This window comes from Myxocyprinus asiaticus, chromosome 16, assembly GCF_019703515.2.
Source record: "Myxocyprinus asiaticus isolate MX2 ecotype Aquarium Trade chromosome 16, UBuf_Myxa_2, whole genome shotgun sequence".
Lineage (NCBI taxonomy): Eukaryota > Metazoa > Chordata > Actinopteri > Cypriniformes > Catostomidae > Myxocyprinus > Myxocyprinus asiaticus.
This window is the reverse complement of record NC_059359.1, coordinates 7,253,197-7,271,521: the sequence shown is the minus strand read 5'-3', so window position 1 is coordinate 7,271,521 and position 18,325 is coordinate 7,253,197. Positions and strand designations below refer to the sequence as shown.

The following is an 18,325-nucleotide window of genomic DNA, read 5'->3' as shown; positions in this document are numbered from 1 at the left end:
TGGATGAAAAAAAAAAATACATAAACATCGAAAACTTCATATCGAATACCGTCAAAAGGCTTAAAAATATTGAAATAAAATTGTTTTTAGCTATATCGCCTTCTTTGTATATTTTAGCATGTTGGGAACCCAGTATTGACCAATCAGCATCCAGGACTGGGATTGTACTTTACAACAAGTGATGCAATACTATTTTCATATCAATTCAAGAGCCAGTATAAACAAGAACAGTGGTCTCAGGTGAATCAATATGTGAAATACTGTACTGTATGTAAAATATTTGACTGTAACTGATATGTATGGATGCATAGATGGATGGATAGATTTTAAAATTTTAGGTCTTACGTTTAAGATCACAGATGAACTGGTGATATTGAAAGTGAATAACGTCTAGAAAATGGAATGGGAATGGACATAAGAGGTGAAGAGAAGGAAAATGCTTTCATAAAAAAAGAGAGAGAGAGGCAGAGAGATGGATAAATACACTATTTGATTTATGTAAAAGAGTTGCGTGGGTGGAAGGCGAGAGAACTGTATGGCTGTGTTATGTGTGTGTGTGTGTGTGTGTGTGTGTGTGTGTGTGTGTGTGTGAGTTGTGAGCTTAAGAGATGAGAGAGAGAGAGAGAGAGAGACAGATTGCATTGGCTGAAGAGACAGTGGGTATTTACACCCAGATTTATGAGAGGGTTATCACAGCACAGAGCAGGAGAGAATGATGGTATGGTGGCAGAGGACTGATTCTTTAAGTCTGTTCCCCTCCCAGCACCTTTGTATTCATTACAATGGCCATGCATTTATTTCTGTTGGTCTTATTCAAATGACTTTACGTTCCTGAGCAATAGTCGTGTCTACAGTTCTGCCATTGACTGCGATTCTGAAGTCGGTATTCACTCAAGGATGGCAGTCAATAAGCACTTTGTTTGCAAGTGCCCGTCTCTCAGGCCTGCAGTTAGACTGGTTTATTTCTTTGCACACTGGGTCCAAAATTAGGTTTTTGCCACACCTGCCAATGGAGGGTAATTTGAGAGAATTTACCGGATTTAAATATTTCTTACCGTTCTTGAAACTTTACTTTGCATAATGTTTAGTATTTTTGTCTACTTCCTTCTCTGTCCTGGTTAGATCCAGATTGATTTCTTCTTTCAAAACAGTAGTGCATGGAATAGCCTTCTTCTATCTCTCTTTCTCTCTCCAAAAAAAAAATAATTAAAAATAGACTCGTGAATTTCGAAAGAAATTTGTTTCTTTTTGGCCATTTTTAAATCCAAAATTTTACTTAACGAAACACAAGTGTACTCAATACCTCAACAACTGGAAAAGACACTGTATTTCGATAAGTACTGTAGCACAAACATTTTTCAACTGTTCTGAAAAAAAAAAAAAATATGTTTCTTAAGTACCAATTTAGCACATTAGAAGGATTTTTTAAAGCATATTTCACCCAAAAATGAAAATCCTCTCATCATTTACTCACTCTCATGCCATCCCAGATGTGTATGACTTTCTTTCTTAGCAGAACACAAATCAAGATTTTAGAAGAATATTTCAGCTCTCTAGGTCCTCACAATACAAGTGAATGGGTGCCAAAATTCTGAAGCCCCAAAAAGCACATAAAGGCAACATAACAGTAATCCATATGACTCCAGTGGTTAAATCCATATCTCCAGAAGTTATATGATAGGTGTGGTTGAGAAACAGATCAATATTTAAGTCAATTTTTGCTAGAAATTCTTCTCTTCTCTCTGACCAATAGAAGGTGCATAAAGAAGGTGAATCACCAAAAACAAAAGAAAAAGAAAGTGAAAGTTAAAGTAGAGATTGACTGAGCAGGGAGGAGAATTTATGGTAAAAATGGACAAATATATATCTGTTTCTCACCCACGCCAATAATATCACTTCTGAAAACACTGATTTAACCACTAGAGTATTATGTATTACTGTTATGGTGATTTATGTGATTTTTGGACCTTAAAAATGTTGGCACACATCCACTTACATTGTATGTACCTAAAGAGCTGAGATATTCCTCTAAAAGTCTTCATTTGTGTTCTTCTGAAGAAAAAAAGGCATACACATTCGGGATGGCATAAGGGTGAGTAAATGATAAGAGAATTTTCATTTTTTGGGTGAAATATTCCTTTAAGGATTAGGTGACACATTAAATTCTTAGTATACTGGAGTAATGACAGCTGAATTTTTTTAAATAAATACAAATATAAAACACATTTCAAACAGTAAAACTAATTTGCAACATTACTAATGTTTTTGGCAGTATTTTTAATTAATTTAATGCATCCTTGGTGAACAGACGCATCAGTTCCTTTCAAAAAACAAAACAAAAAAAATTAGCGTTAAAACATTTGAAGGGTAGTGTATGCAGTATTTTTGGAATATATAATGGGACAATTTGGCTGTTTTTCCCCCTTGTATATTTGTGACAAACAGCACTGGTCATTGATTCTGTTTCGAAACATAGTGAACTGCCTGGCTGACTACTGTCTACATAGGCAGCACCCTAACAAATAAATGGAAACTCAAATGTGTCTGATGTGCAACTCATACAAATAGCGAAGCGCATAGAAGACTCAACTCACAATTGATGAAAGCATGAAAATACGCAGCACTTGCAGTTATTAGGTAAAATAGTCAATAACTAATAAGATTGAATCAAAAATTGTCTGTATTCAATTAAATATAATTAGGCTATATAATTAAGAATCGTCTGCCATCTTGGATGGAGTTTATCTCTAAACTTGTCGCAGTGCATTATGAGAATAGAGTTTAGGATTAGGCTAAAAGAAGCTATCTTAGAAGGCAGCATAATCATGCTGCCTACCTTTTGGAACAGCCTACGCATCATGCCTATGATGCCTTGAAATGAACAGTTCTATAGTGTCACTCACAGCATCATATATGAGATGCACTAGTCTCCATGTCTCGGGTGAAACGCAACCTGGCACAAAAATGTAATGACACATGATTTTTTTTCCCTCATATTTTCATTTCAATAGCTTAATGCGAGGTATATTCCACAATACAGTACAGTACGTGTGGCCACATTCAATTAGAAATACCCTACTTACAGTTTTTGTCACCCATGAGTCTTTTTATTCTGCAAACAATAGTCATCTCAACATGGTGGTTAACAAAATTACTGACAACAGTTTACTCTGGATAAAAGCTAACTGCTAAATGAATAAATGTTAATGTTATAGCAATATTTTAAGATTTATTGAAAATACAAACAGTGGCTGCACTCTGTCATTCATTACCAGTGTCTCCATATATATCTGTAAATTATTACATGCAGCAATGTAAAAAATCAGCCATGAATTTAAGCATGATCAGCCAATCTCTGGTCACAAGTTTGAGACTAATATCCGCTGATAATGTATGGTGGCAGATCGATTGTTAAAGCCCTAAAAAGTACTATTTCATTGAGGTGTACAAAGTGGAAAAAAATGACTTAGTGTACTTTTAATTAAAGGGATAGTTCACCAAAATAATTACATTTCTGTCATCATATACCCCAACGTATAACACAAAAGGAGATGTTAGGCAGAATGACAGCTTCAGCCACCATTCTTTTTTATTGTGTAAGGCCAGTGAATGGCTAAAATTCTGTCTGACATCTCCTTTTGTGTTCTACGCACTCATTTTTTTACTGAATATTTTTGTCTTATTCTGGCACAATATCTAAACATTCTTCAAACAAGAAAAAAATTACTTGAGAAGCAAAATAGCATAAGATATTGGGTCTGTTCCAAAACCTAGTCTGCTTCCTCCAGAGGCGGCAATTTAAGGCATCAAACCTCCAAACACGCTCCTAACACGAAGGCTGTTCCAAAAGGTTATGCTGCTTCATAAGATATCTTGTTTTAGCCCAATTCTAAGGTAGCATTGTATGTATCCTATGTAGATAGGCGATCCCAGAATGCACTGTGATGGGCTCTGTAGAAAAATAAATCCAAGGTGGTGGACGAAGCTAAAGAAATTTCTATTATTAATGTACTTATAATATATTCAATACTGAAAATTATTCATAAAAAATTGTTTAATATGATTGAAAACTGACTATTTTACCCAAAATGTGTGTGTGCTATATATATTTATGCTCATAAGAGTATCGCACCTCTCCTCTCGTGTCACCTGTATTGAAATCAGTTACAAGTTGAGTCTCCCGTGCATTGCGCATGGGGAGCACTATTTGAATGACACGTGGAGTTGCCGACTTTGTTGAGCATTCCAAATCGGTCTGTTATGAGGCTCCATTTCAGTTAGGATGCTGCCATAAAAAACAGCTGCCTATGTAGGCATGATACCGCAAGGCAGCTCACTAAGTTTTGGAGCAGACCCATTAAGAGCCCTATTTTTAGAGTGCTACGTATGAAGCGCGTTGCTTAGCGATACACCATACGCGAAGTCAGTGGGCATGGTCAAGGAGGTTTGGTATTTTTGTGCAAGCATGCGCAGTGTCTAGGTGCAAGTGTGTTGGCAAAATCGCAAGTGCAAAGTGCAAGCGATTAATAAAAACAGCCTATTCATAAGATGTTGGTAGTTAGTGTAAATCAACTGTATGCATAAGTGCTGATTTATGTCCTTGCAACCGGTGCCCTAAACAATCGAGAGGAACCAGGATACAATACATACTAGTGAAGGTTAATAATTAATGTGGTGAAATTAACATTTTTTACAACTGGTAAGAGAAGGATTCAGACTGAAATAAAAAATAAAAAAATACTTATATTATATTAGTTTAAAATTAAGATTAATATGCTTACTACAATGGCAGTTTTCATCAAACAGGAAAAGGTGGTGCTCGTCGGGAGTAATTGGGTCCTACTTTATATTAGGTGCCTTTAACTACTATGATGGAGTGTAGTGGACTAAAGCACTGAACTGGTAAGCAGAAGGTTGTTGGTTCAATCCCCACAGCCACCACCATTGTGTCCTTGAGCAAGGCACTTAACTCCAGGTTGCTCCAGGGGGATTGTCCCTGTAATCAGGGCACTGTAAGTCGCTTTGGATAAAAGCATCTGCCAAATGCATAAATGTAAATGTACTATGTACTAACATTACAAGACAATGTAAGTACAATGCAACAACACATAATGTACATAAGAAGTACATTGTATCAAATGCTTTAGTACATAGTAGTTAAAGACACCTAACATAAAGTGCTTCCCGTATTGAAAAAGAGCCCTAAGTTTTGTATTCAGAGAAATCTAACTTAATTTAGTGGGGTTAAAACAAGAAAAAAACTATTTGCCAATGGGGTAGGAAAAATACAGTGAACTTGTTTTCCCTTTGATTTTTTTTTTTTTTTTTTTTTTTTGCTTACCCCATTAAGCAAAAATATGCTTTTTGCAGTGTGGAAAAAGGAAAGTTTCACGGAATCGACTGTGATTAATTTTTGGGTGAACTATCTATTTAAGTGATTTACATTAGCTCATGTCTCTCTCTCTCTCCCTCTCTCTCTTTCAGACAACGCTCGGCTCCGGCGGAAAAGCATCGCCACCGGGAAACAGCCAAGCATGGAGATCCCACCCACTGCCCCCCCTCAACCCTTTCGACAATCCGTGAGTACCCCTCCGTCCCGTCCCCACTCCCTTTCCCCCTCCCTCTCCCTCTCTCTCCCATCCTCGGTGCATCCTTTCGCACCATCGACCGCTGACAACAGGTCAGCGTGCACTCCTCCTCGGCCCCTGTCTCCTGCTCTCTCCCCATCTCCTTTCAGCGCCCTCTCCTGTTCACAGCCTCAAAAGCGAGTGAGCACCCCTCCACTCGCTCGTTCTCTTCCTCTCTCCCCGCCTATCTCTCTCACTCTCCCTCACTCGGTCCCGCTTTCTCACTGGGCTGCTGGTGAGTGGAAGTTTGTGGGTTCTGATCCAGAGACTGGACCCAAGGTGGCGCCACTGCCCACGTTTGAGGTATGTTATCAAACTGGGGTGGGAATCAGCAGGGACCTGGCAATGCAATGTTAAATGGATATCTGGGTTGCAATATGATAATATTGCGATTCTTTATGTTTAGTTTATTGCAGTTTGCAGTGATATTGTACTTGTTTCTAAAATATCTTCATTGGACTTCGGTGCTTTGGGCAACACTGCAAAAAAATGCATCTTTAATCTATATTTTTGTCTTGTTTTCCTGTAAAAAATACAGTATCTTTAAAGCAAGATAAATGTACATGAGAAGCAAAATTGCTTAAGATATTGTTTTCAGAGAATATATCTTATTTTTCTTACCCTATTGGCAGTTTCGAGCATAAATCTAACAAAATATTGTGAGGTTTATGGGTCACGATACAATAACATTGAAATTCTTAATGTTTAGTGTTTTACAATTCAGAACTGTGATGTATTGCGATCTTTTACTCACTTGTTTCTCATTTAACATCTTGGACTTAGGTGCTTTGTGCAACACTGCTAAAAAATTATTTCCTTAGTATTTTTGTATAGTTTGCTAGCTAAAATATCTAAACATTCTTTAAAAAGATACATTTACATAAGAAGCAAAATTGCTTAAGATATTCAGACTTGTATCTGTATCTGACTGTGAATACTACATTTCTACAATGGCATCTGAAACTGAAAATTATTGATTTTAAATGATGCTGCATCCAAGCCACTAGGTGTCAGTGTAAGTCCAAGATGACACAAAGACTGAAGTTACTGAGTGCACCCTTGAAGTTTATTTTTCTCACCCCATTAAAAAAATAGTTGTTGTTTTTTCTTGTTTTGATCATAAATCCAACAACATTTAGTGAGCTTTATGCTTCAAATAAGAAGAAGAAAAAGCTGGATTAGTATAGAGCTTAAAATGGAGAATGTACACGGACATCCTTTTAAAAAGTTATAGACGTATATTCTCAGTTTTTTCTGAGTTTGCATTTTGGTCAAATATAAATAACTGAGTTGACTTGACCCAATTTTGCAGTATGTCGACACTTGCTTTTTGCCAAAAAATATTAATGTAAAATGTAGAAAAAATATTGTTTGCATTATAATATTGATACAGTATTTTGAGGTAAAATATAACTATACTTTAAAATATATCGATCCCCCCACCACTATCACTAACAGCTGACTTCTCTCTGACGCAGCTTTTGCTGTGGGTTCAAGCGGCCGACGTGCAGCTCGAAGGTGTTAGACAAACAGTTAGTCACGCAGGAAGCAAACATGTTCAACTGCTTCAAAGCCAATGTTTGACTCATTCTGTGTCAGTTCATCTAAACAACAGGCCGTTGGTGTTCATTGTGATAAACTAAAGAAGGTCTTTTTGTCCTTTTTAATATATTTAGTAGAATTCATTAACAAATTATTAATTTGAAAACAATTTATGCATTTGTTTTGTGTCCCAAAGGTGATGTAATTTTTTTCTATGGTAAAATACTTTTTTCTATCACAGCTTAATATGCAGAGACAACAATAAGTAAGCCATTCGTAGATTGAGTGAACCCCAAGAAGTGTAAACACTGTTAGGATTCTGCTATATGTTTGTTAGGGTATTTTGAGTGGTTGTTAGGGCATTGCTAGGTGGTTTCTAGTGTGTTGTGTGTGGTTGCTATGAGTTTAATTACATGTCAAAAGAGCCCAGCCTCAAATCTCTGTGATATTCTAGTCCCTAGATTTGGCTTGGGTCCCTCCTTTAATTGAAGTAAATCAGATTTTTTTGCCCATTTTATCACCTACTAGGTCAAAAATGTTGGTAAGATCCCTTATAAAAGTAATAGCACATCTCTCCTCAACAAGATGCATGATTTGAGATTCATACTGTATCTGAAGCACAAAAGGTTTGGGATGAGTTACAGTAGACACCAACATTTAATATTTAATCATTTAATAGTAATAGTGAGGCTTGCCTCTGCCAACTCTGGTAAACTTTTGTTACTATGGGAAAGTCTTTAAGTTAAAGGAATAGTTCAGCCAAAAATGAAAATACTCTCATCATTTACTAACAAACGAAGATTTTTAGAAGAATGTCTCAGCTCTGTAGGTCCATACAATGCAAGTGAATGGGTTCTAACACTTTCAATCTCCAGAAAGTACATAAAGGCAGCATAAAAGTAATCCATAATCCTCCAGTGGTTTAATTTATGTCTTCTGATGCGATCCAATCGATTTTGGTTGAGAACAGACCAAAATGTAACTAATTTTTACTGTACATCTTGCCATTGCAGTCTCTTGGCACGATCATGATTTCAAGCTCGATTACACTTTCTAGTGCTTGACGCCTGCACAGAGCCCTAGATGGCACTAGGAAGTGTAATCGAGCTTGAAATGATCACCAAGGAGATAGCTGATGTCAAGATTTATAGTGAAACAGAGTTACATTTTGGTCTGTTCTCACCCAAAACCAATTGAATTGCTTTAGAAAACATGAATTTAACCACTGGAGTCTTATGGATTAATTTTATGCTGCCTTTATGTGCTTTTTGGAGCTTAAAAGTTGTGGTCAACATTCACTTGCATTGTAAGGACCTACAGAGCTGAGATATTCTTCTAAAATTTTTCATTTGTACTCTGCAAAAGAAAGAAAGGCATACATATCTGGGATGGAATGAGGGTGAGTAAATTATGAAAGAATTTTCATTTTTAGGTGAACTATTTCTGTTTCGGGCTGAATTAATTGCACAAATTCAATACTTAGGGTTAGGGGTTTAGAACAAACCCCAAGCAGACTGTCTGATGAATATGAATAATTACAAGCAATACAATTATCGCAGGCAATAGTGTTTTCACAGCTTCATTTGCTGAGTCTTAACATTCTTCTGATGGTGGCTTGTGTCTTCATTTTCCTGCAAAAACTGTGTATTTTGAGGTTGTATATGAGATTGCATTTCTTGTGAAAGAATTAGGACCAGAGTGTTTTTTACCATTCTGAAGTGTGTGAATCTCTTGCCTGCTGTTATCGGTCTGTTCTTACTGTAGGCGACAAGAAATATTTATAAAGCAACACTTCCCACTATTGGTTGACTGTGGAAAGCGCAACATTGCCCAAGTGTTTTATCACATGCACTGAATATCATTTCGGTTAGTTACAAGGATTTTACATCAGCTAATCTAATTTGTTATAACAGTTATCTGATAATATAATAATAATCCTGGTAAGTAATTCACTTTAATAATTATTTGTAAAATACGTTAATTAGTTTTTTAAATCTTGACTCAATTTGTATTTTTTTGTGTTTATTTTTTAAATCATTTTTTAAAGAATTTTTGGTTGGACATTTCAACAAATGTTTTGCTGAAGATGAAGTGTGTAATTTTTTGGTTGTTACAATAATTTCTCATATCCGAGTTTTACATGCAGAGACAACTAGAAGCAAGCCATCCTCATAATTTGAGCAAAAGTTAAGACATTATCACACAAACTTGGATTAAACATGCAAAATATGTAGAATTATTTTCAAGATGGTAACTGGATGATTAGAAATGCAACATAGTTAAGTCATGTGAAAATGTAACATGCTACTCTTTGAAACGTTTATTGTCGCATAATGGATTCTGTTTCGCATACTATTTTATGCAAATATTAGTATGCCATTTACAATATATAATGACCAGTATGCAGTAAGCAGCATGGTTGTATTCCTTTCTGAACATAATTATTGTTTGTTTGAGTGCTCCGAAATGTCAGCTTCTGTTAATGGCATGAGTTTCGGGTGAGACAACCTGTTTGCTATTCATTTGAGTGCCACTAGTGTCGCAGAAATTACACTCTTCATCTTTAGATAGAAACTTTTAATAGTGCAATTTCAGCAGATTATGTTGTGTTTTGGTTGCTGGTCCCCCAGCTTAACCAGCTTCATCTTAAAGACCATGCTGGTCAACCAGCTAGACCAGCACCAAATCATCACTAGCCAGCATAAACCAGCCTAGACCAGCATGGGAACTGCATGCTGGTCAACAGGGGCGTAGCAGTCATTTTAAAAGTGGGAGGGGGACACAGATGTCAGTAGGTGGCTCGCACAGACCCAACACTTACAGTGCAGTATTAATATGTTACACTATATATGTATGATATAAGTATTATATTAATATATATGTATTATTTACTTTTAATGTTTGTAGTATTTTAAATATTAAAGTATTGCAAAATAGTTGCAAAATTCCACACAATTAGCTGCAGAAATAAAGGGCATCTTGTGGAGCACTTGCTTCTGTTTCACACATGACAATAAAAGACTGAGCACAAGCTGATCCTGAATAAATTATTTAATTAATTACAATAATGACAATTGTGCATGTGCAATTTATTTTTTCATTGTGGGATTTAAATGTATCCAAGTGACTCGAGTGTTTTGACTACATTCACCAACATTCGTTCATATCCAATGATTCGGTGACCATTTCAGGTGATGCCAGAAGGTGGTGACAAATGAGTGTCTTGTGTGAAATGAGTTAGTCACTGAATCATTAATCAAATGAAAATTTTAATCCTTTGCGTTGTCTGAAATTTGTATGTCTACAGATCTACAAAGATACTTTAGGAGAGGTTTTAGGCATTATAAGAACAAAGCAAATCTATCATTTCCCTACAGTTTGTGAGCTGCTGAGCAGGACTTTTATCAAAAGACAACAATAATAGTCTTACAATAATTATAGTGAGTTTCAATAACGTCCGTATGTTTTCATGTATAAAAAAAGCATGTCTACATATCTATTCACGCTGATATTAAAAATAGCATTACATATTTAACACAGATCTAATAATCTGCTTGTATTGCAAAAACAACCGATCAAACTTTTACCTCACAAACATAATGTAAAAGAATAACTTAATGAAGACTCATATGCTGATATAAACTCCACTTACAATGTGTGCTTTAAAGAAGGATTGTCCTTTGTTATTTTTCTGCAGAGCATTTCACGTAATGCTGCCAGTCAAGAACAATATGCAGATAAATAACTCTCGTTTGTATGTTCCTCATCTCTAGATTATTAATTTAGCTCAACATCAAAACATGGATAAATGATCATTGTTGAAAGCAACTTTGTAGAAATGAACTGAGCCGTGTTGATTAGAATGTCTGACTGACGGCCTATTACGTAAGGGTTGTTTCGGCTCATGAAACTCACCAATGATTGGCTTGATGGTCGCTCAATCAGCCCAAAGTAACAAAATGCAAAGAATACTGTATACAAATCCACCATTTGGACTCGGTATGGGTTTAGCTTGGAAAAGTGCGGGGGACAAAATTCACCTTTTTAAAGAGTGTGGGGCTACGCCCTTGCTGGTTAAACTGGTCTTTTTAGCAGGGAGGATTTTAAATATCTGACTATGCAATCCAAAAGATGCATTCCTTTGTTTTGTTGTCTGTGATATTATTATGTCATGCATATTAATTGTGAGTCTGTTCATTTCCTCAGAGTTTCCTCAGTAGAAGACTGAAGGGGTCCATTAAGCGGGCCAAGAGTCAGCCCAAACTGGACCGAACCAGTAGCTTCCGCCAAATGATCCTCCCTCGTTTCCGCAGCGCCGACCAGGACCGGTACTGTCCGAACTCTCTTCCCATACACGCATACTAAACTGTGATTGATTGTTTTGAGATACAGACAAATGCTGCCATGATGTTTCACTTCAGAGGTTCATTGTATTGTTTTTGTGCCAGAATGTACTTGTCTGATTTAAGTATAAATTATATAATCTGATAGTTAACATACACTATATTGCCAAAAGTATTCGCTCATCTGCCTTTAGACGCATATGAACTTAAGTGACATCCCATTCTTAATCCATAGAGTTTAATATGACGTCGGCCCACCCTTTGCAGCTATAACAGCTTCAACTCTTCTGGGAAGGCTTTCCACAAGGTTTAGGAGTGTGTTTATGGGAATTTTTGACCATTCTTCCAGAAGTGCATTTGTGAGGTCAGACACTGATGTTGGACGAGAAGGCCTGGCTCGCAGTCTTCGCTCTAATTCATCCCAAAGGTGCTCTATCGGGTTGAGGTCAGGACTCTGTGCAGGCCAGTCAAGTTCTTCCACACCAAACTCGCTCATCCATGTCTTTATGGACCTTGCTTTGTGCACTGGTGCGCAGTCATGTTGGAACAGGAAGGGGCAATCCCCAAACTGTTCCCACAAAGTTGGGAGCATGGAATTGATCAAAATCTCTTGGTATGCTGAAGCATTCAGAGTTCCTTTCACTGGAACTAAGGGGCCAAGCCCAGCTCCTGAAAACAACCCCACACCATAATCTCCCCTCCACCAAACTTCACAGTTGGCACAATGCAGTCAGACAAGTACCGTTCTCCTGGCAACTGCCAAACCCAGACTCGTCCATCAGATTGCCAGATGGAGAAGCGCGATTCGTCACTCCAGAGAACGCGTCCCCGCTGCTCTAGAGTCCAGTGGCGGTGTGCTTTACACCACTGCATCCGACGCTTTGCATTGCACTTGGTGATGTATGGCTTGGATGCAGCTGCTCGGCCATGGAAACCCATTCCATGAAGCTCTCTACGCACTGTTCTTGAGCTAATCTGAAGGCCACATGAACTTTGGAGGTCTGTAGCGATTGACTCTGCAGAAAGTTGGCGACATCTGCGCACTATGCGCCTCAGCATCCGCTGACCCCGCTCTGTCATTTTACGTGGCCTACCACTTCGTGGCTGAGTTGCTGTCATTCCCAATCGCTTCCACTTTGTTATAATACCACTGACAGTTGACTGTGGAATATTTAGTAGCGGGGAAATTTCACGACTGGACTTGTTGCACAGGTGGCATCCTATCACAGTACCACGCTGGAATTCACTGAGCTCCTGAGAGCGGCCCATTCTTTCACAAATGTTTGTAGAAGCAGTCTGCATGCCTAGGTGCTTCATTTTATACACCTGTGGCCATGGAAGTGATTGGAACACCTGAATTCAATTATTTGGATGAGTGAGCGAATACTTTTGGCAATATAGTGTATTTCCCCCTTTTAAAAATATAGTTTTAAACTGGCTTTGAACAACAGACTGTGCTGTCGTTGTTGCAAGTAATTCAAACAGACAACTTCACTTTCACATTATCATTTGATTCAGCCCTTGACTGGAATTGTTGTGAGCTGGATTGTCGTGTAATGCTCAGTTGGATACTAACAAGCTGGAATGACAGCATGGGGTGCAGAATTTTTGTGCAATTTACAGTGTCTCACTGAAAAGCATAACTTCTGCTGAGTTTCATTTTTACTAATGCTGTCAGTTGATTAATTCTTAATAGCGATTAATCGCATAATTATTTGTAGTTATTCGCAATTAATTGCAGATTTTGAAAGTGCTGAAATTTGATTCTGAATATACTTCTTGTCCTGTCAAAATGGATTTCTTTCCTTCTTAGGAAAGAAAACAAAACAATATATAACAATATAATGCTTTATTAACATTTTCCAAACAAATCCTTTCACAGTATAATGATAGAAATGCACTAAAATAGCACCAATTCAAGTAACATTAAATGTTTCCTAAAGTCTTAGTGAGAGTTTGACTAATTGAAAGAGCTAGTCCCCACAAAGGTTGCATATTCATTGCAATGGGAATTAAGTCCCTTAAACTCTCATCCTCCACAGTTTCAATAAATACAATCCCCATGGAGAGGATCTAGACTGTGGAGCTGGGGAGGAGGAGGGTTTCAGGGAAAACTCGCAGTGCTCTTACTTGCAAACTGAGAAAATTTTAATGTTATGCAAAGAGAGAGTACGCAAGTTGATTGGCTATGCGATTACTCATCAAAGAACATGTCATCTTACACTATGTGAGCCGATTGGCTTGACATATTACATGTGAGTGAGCTGATTGGCTAACAGATAACCAGTTCAAAGAATCAGCTTGAACCTTTCAGAGATTCATGCCTGAACTTAATCATTTCTGCTTATTTTTCATATCTGTTCAGTCGGTCAAGCACTTCTGTACATTGGTTTCGAAGAGGTTTTTCAACAAAGGGAGTGGGTAAATGATGACAGAAATAACAATTTTCCTTTTATAGCTGCTGTATAAAATTTTATAGCTGCATCCGAATTCCTGTACTTTCATAGCATGTATTGAATTCGATGAAGAATTTACTGCTAAACCACTGATGAAGTATGTTCTTTAGGTGTGCAGGTGCGTAGTATAAAGACATTCCGGGACATATTGCATCGGCAAGTTCATACTGTCTTTTGACACAGTGACAACAACTGCGATAAAATTTACTTCGATGTTGCAAAACAAGTACAATTGAACCATAAAGAACAACTTTCTTGCTACCTATAGTACTTAGAGTAAACTTGAAAAGAGCCACCCAGCTCATGGTTTTCTGCCATTTTTTATTTCAAATTTTCAAAACGGATGGCTCAGACAGCAAAGTGTCCACTGGTTGCACAATTCAGAATCTCAGCAAATGCAATACGTCATCCAGAAATTGTTCGCCTACTGGAACATGAATACTGAGTATTCTGACATCTTACTCATTTGACGTACTGCTCTATGGGTACTATGTACAGTAGCATGGAAGTATGCATATTCATCTCCCCTTATGGTGTCTGTGTGTCTGTCTGTCACCGTCTTCCTTTTTTTCAGTTACCATGGTTTACATAACATTTTGTTTTCCTATGAGAAATATCTCTCTCTCCCTCCCCCACTATCCCTCCATCATTTCTTTCATACTGACTCACTCCTTTGGGTCTATTTTTATACCTCCATCTCTCTCTGTGTGTGTGTCTCTCTCTCCCCCACACTGTATGTATTTAACGCTGTGAGGCTGAATGTATACATACACACTGATTCTGAGAAGACACAGGGAAGCGATACATCACTAGTAGGGATGAAAGAATTTATCATACTTTTTCTCAGTTGTTATTTATGTAATTATACTTCTCGATAAGCTTGACAATATTCTTTTCAGCTCTTTCAAGTGTTCGTGGCTCTAAACTGCAAAGTGAATGTGTGTGCGTGCTTGTGTTTATGTTTGAAGTTACAGTACAGGTGAAGGTGTGTGATGTAATTATGCTAGCTTTTCAGCTATATTTGGACCGAGACTGATTAGAAGCTTTCTCTTAAACATTTATGCAAATATATACATTTATTTGTTCTGGCTTTAAAGATCTATTTTGTACTGAATATTAGTACGGTTGTGTTTCGGCATTTCTGGTATTGTTAATTATTTGTATTTTTTTTATTTACTTGGTAAATAAATACCAGTATTTTTTTAAAATAATTTTTGGTGGTAATCAACTTTATTGTCTAGTCTATAAGTCTAGTCTAGTAAGAAATATTTGTGAGCAGTACATTTTCCCAATTCCCCTGCCATTGGCAGGTGTGGCAAAAAGTTAAAGGGATAATTTGAGGGCCTGGGTAGCTCAGCGAGGATTGACGCTGACTACCACCCCTGGAGTCACGAGTTCGAATCCAGCACGTGCTGAGTGACTCCAGCCAGGTCTCCTAAGCAACCTAATTGGCCTGGTTGCTAGGGAGGGCAGAGTCACATGGGGTGACCTCCTTGTGGTCGCGATTAGGGGTTCTCGCTCTCAATGGGGCGCATGGTAAGTTGTGTGTGGATCGCAGAGAGTAGCATGAGCCTCCACATGCTGTGAGTCTCCGCGGTGTCATGCACAGCGAGCCACATGATAAGATGCGCGTATTGACGGTCTCAGAAACGGAGGCAACTGAGACTTGTCCTCCACCACCTGGATTGAGGTGAGTAACCACGCCATCACGAGGACCTACCAAGTAGTGGGAATTGGGCATTCCACATTGGAAGAAAAGGGTATTAAAAACTTGTCTAAAAACTAGTTTGGACTATGGATGTAATTATGTGCTTTGTGCTCCTTTGTGATAAGGTCTTTCAGTCATGTTGTTTTTGCTCTTTACAGGACTCGTCTGATGCAGAGCTTCAAGGAATCACACTCCCATGAGTCTTTGCTGTCTCCAAGCAGTGCGGCCGAGGCTTTGGATTTAACACTTGATGAAGATGCCATCATCAAGCCTGTTCACTCCAGTATACTGGGACAGGAATACTGCTTTGAGGTAGCGTGAGATTTTCTTGACCTCCCCGGGATCTATAGAAAACTATAGACTTAGGCTCTGTTCCAAAAGCTTGTGCTCTTTTACCTTGAAGCATTTAATACATGTATTTTATCTCTCAAAATTACTTCCTGTTTGGAGCCATTCTGCCCTCTGGAAATTTGTGATCTGCTCTTTCTTATTACACTGATGGTTGAAATATTGAAACTCATTTTTTCTTTCCTTAGGTGACAACTGCTTCAGGAACAAAGTGTTTTGCCTGTCGGTCAGCTGCAGAGCGAGACAAATGGATAGAGAATCTACAGAGAGCTGTCAAACCAAATAAAGTGAGTGGAAAGAAGAATAAGAAAAGAAAAGTGCTTTATTTCCTTATTTTCTCTTCTTTTGTGACTGCATCAGTCTAGTTCAGTAACAACCTCCCCTCTAATTTCCATCTTTGAATTTGTTTGAACAATTGCTTTTATTTTTTATTTACTTGGTGCCAAAGTACCAGTAGTTTTGACATCCCTATTCCCGAGTGAATGTGAAACAGCTTCCATGTGCTGTTCTGTCCAATAATGACACCCAATTTTTTGCAAAACTCTTCCATTTTTAATTTGCCATTTTCAAGATGGATCCCAAAGGCCATGCAGACTACCGGATTCTCTTGCAGATGTCTATTATCTGTGTGTTTTGTGAGAGTTCTGAGCATTAAACACTGACTTGGTGAAATGAGCGATATGGATTGACTTGTCCAGATGTTCAGGCAGCAGGAGTTTGGGCTGAATCGTTATGTGTGGAAAACGTGACACAGGCTTCCAAAAATCAGTCCTGCAGCAGATGCGTTGTCAATGTTGCAACATAGGAGAACAAACCAAGGGTGCTCATTAGTTCTGTTTTTTAGCTGATTACTTGAAGTTTTCACAGTGATGGAAAAAGCCACAGATGTGCATCACTGATTAATTGATGGCAAACCAAGCAAGCGCTCACTTAGTTTTGAAAATTGTGACTTTACATAAAAGTTTTTTGAACATATGGCACCATGGTAGTGCCATGTTTTGTTTTGTTTTAGTGACATGTACCATGGAAATACCATGGTGTTTTTTAAAGAGGTCTCAGCCTCATACTGTACACCCACAGAGTAGACCACATCTGATGCATAGTGCATACAAAACTGGATAGCATTTGTGAAATTGCAAGCTCCAATCAGACTGCCTGAATTGAAGGATTAGTAGTTCACCCAAACCCATATGACTTGCTTTTTTTTTTCTGTGGAACTACTGGAACTACTAATCTACTGGCTGATCCTTTCTAATGACAAAGCTTTCAAGCTTCAAAAAGAATGCAAAAGCAGCAACATTATTTGAATTATTTTTTCCATGCCAGTCTATTATTGTGGTATGACCTATTTCAGATAAACTCGCCCCTAAACTGCATTTAAAAACACAACAACTGTGATTGGCAGCTTTACATGTCAGTCAGAACGTCTTTTCCTGTTTCAGTGGGCTTTTCTTCGGTATAAGCTGTAAAGTGGATCAGACTTTATTTCGTAGTCTAAGTTCTGGCTATATACCGTAAGTCCCTTGAAGTACCATGTACTGTATATACCATGGTATATGAATAAGGTAATTGTGGAGGTGAGGGCTTGGTCAAGCGCCCATCTGAGGAGAGAGAAAGCGGTAAGGACATCCACCTGAGATGAATTGTGACTAATTACCATTTCCATGTTCACAGTGAGAGTCGGGGGAGATAAAAGACAGCCCAGTCCACCAAAAGGGAGAGAGAAAGCCCAGCTGAGAAGCTGTTTGTGTGTTGGCCGCTGCCGTGTGCTCGAAGAGCTCCAGAAAGGCCTCCGGGTCATCTTTCGCCCCCATCTTCGCCAGCGTCACATGGGGGTTCGCTGCTGCCGGGATTGTGGCGTGCACCCCCACCTGGGGTACCAAGACAGCAACGCCCGTCTGTCCTCTTATTGGCCTCGAAGCAGCGCCTTGAAGCGCTGTTGCTGCTCTGCCCGCAGATCCATGAGGGCCTGGTGTTGAGCCTGGTGGATGTTGGCGAGGAATCAGAACTGCGTAGCAGCGTACCTTCCTCCTTATTCCGGGTTTCAGCACCAGTGTTACAGATGTTCGTATTTGGATCAAAAGGAGGAAGTGGGACACGGTGATTCCAACTCAGGAATGTCACTTTTTATTAATAGAAAATAAACACATTCGCTTAAAGCGCAACGGTGAAGCTTCAGTTTAAACACTCAAAGGTTGAAACATGGCAGCGGCCAACACACAAACAGCTTCTCAGCTGGGCTCCCTTTCAGTGGACTGGGCCGTCTTTTATCTACCCCGACTCACTGTGAACATGGAAACG

The 18,325-nt window shown here is 38.4% G+C and overlaps 1 protein-coding gene across 9 annotated transcripts in view; it reads left to right on the top strand.

Annotated features, from left to right (window-relative positions):
• syngap1b (synaptic Ras GTPase activating protein 1b) overlaps positions 1-18,325 on the top strand; it is a 181,021-nt gene that overhangs the window by 118,080 nt on the left and 44,616 nt on the right. For 8 of the 9 annotated variants that reach the window (XM_051720255.1, XM_051720253.1, XM_051720252.1 and 5 more), the window contains 4 exons: positions 5,485-5,579; positions 11,376-11,497; positions 15,835-15,988; positions 16,213-16,311. In XM_051720255.1, coding sequence (XP_051576215.1) covers positions 5,485-5,579; positions 11,376-11,497; positions 15,835-15,988; positions 16,213-16,311 — 470 coding nt within the window. The remainder of the gene's footprint in view (positions 1-5,484; positions 5,580-11,375; positions 11,498-15,834; positions 15,989-16,212; positions 16,312-18,325) is intronic. The other variant, XM_051720258.1, reaches the window with a different exon arrangement.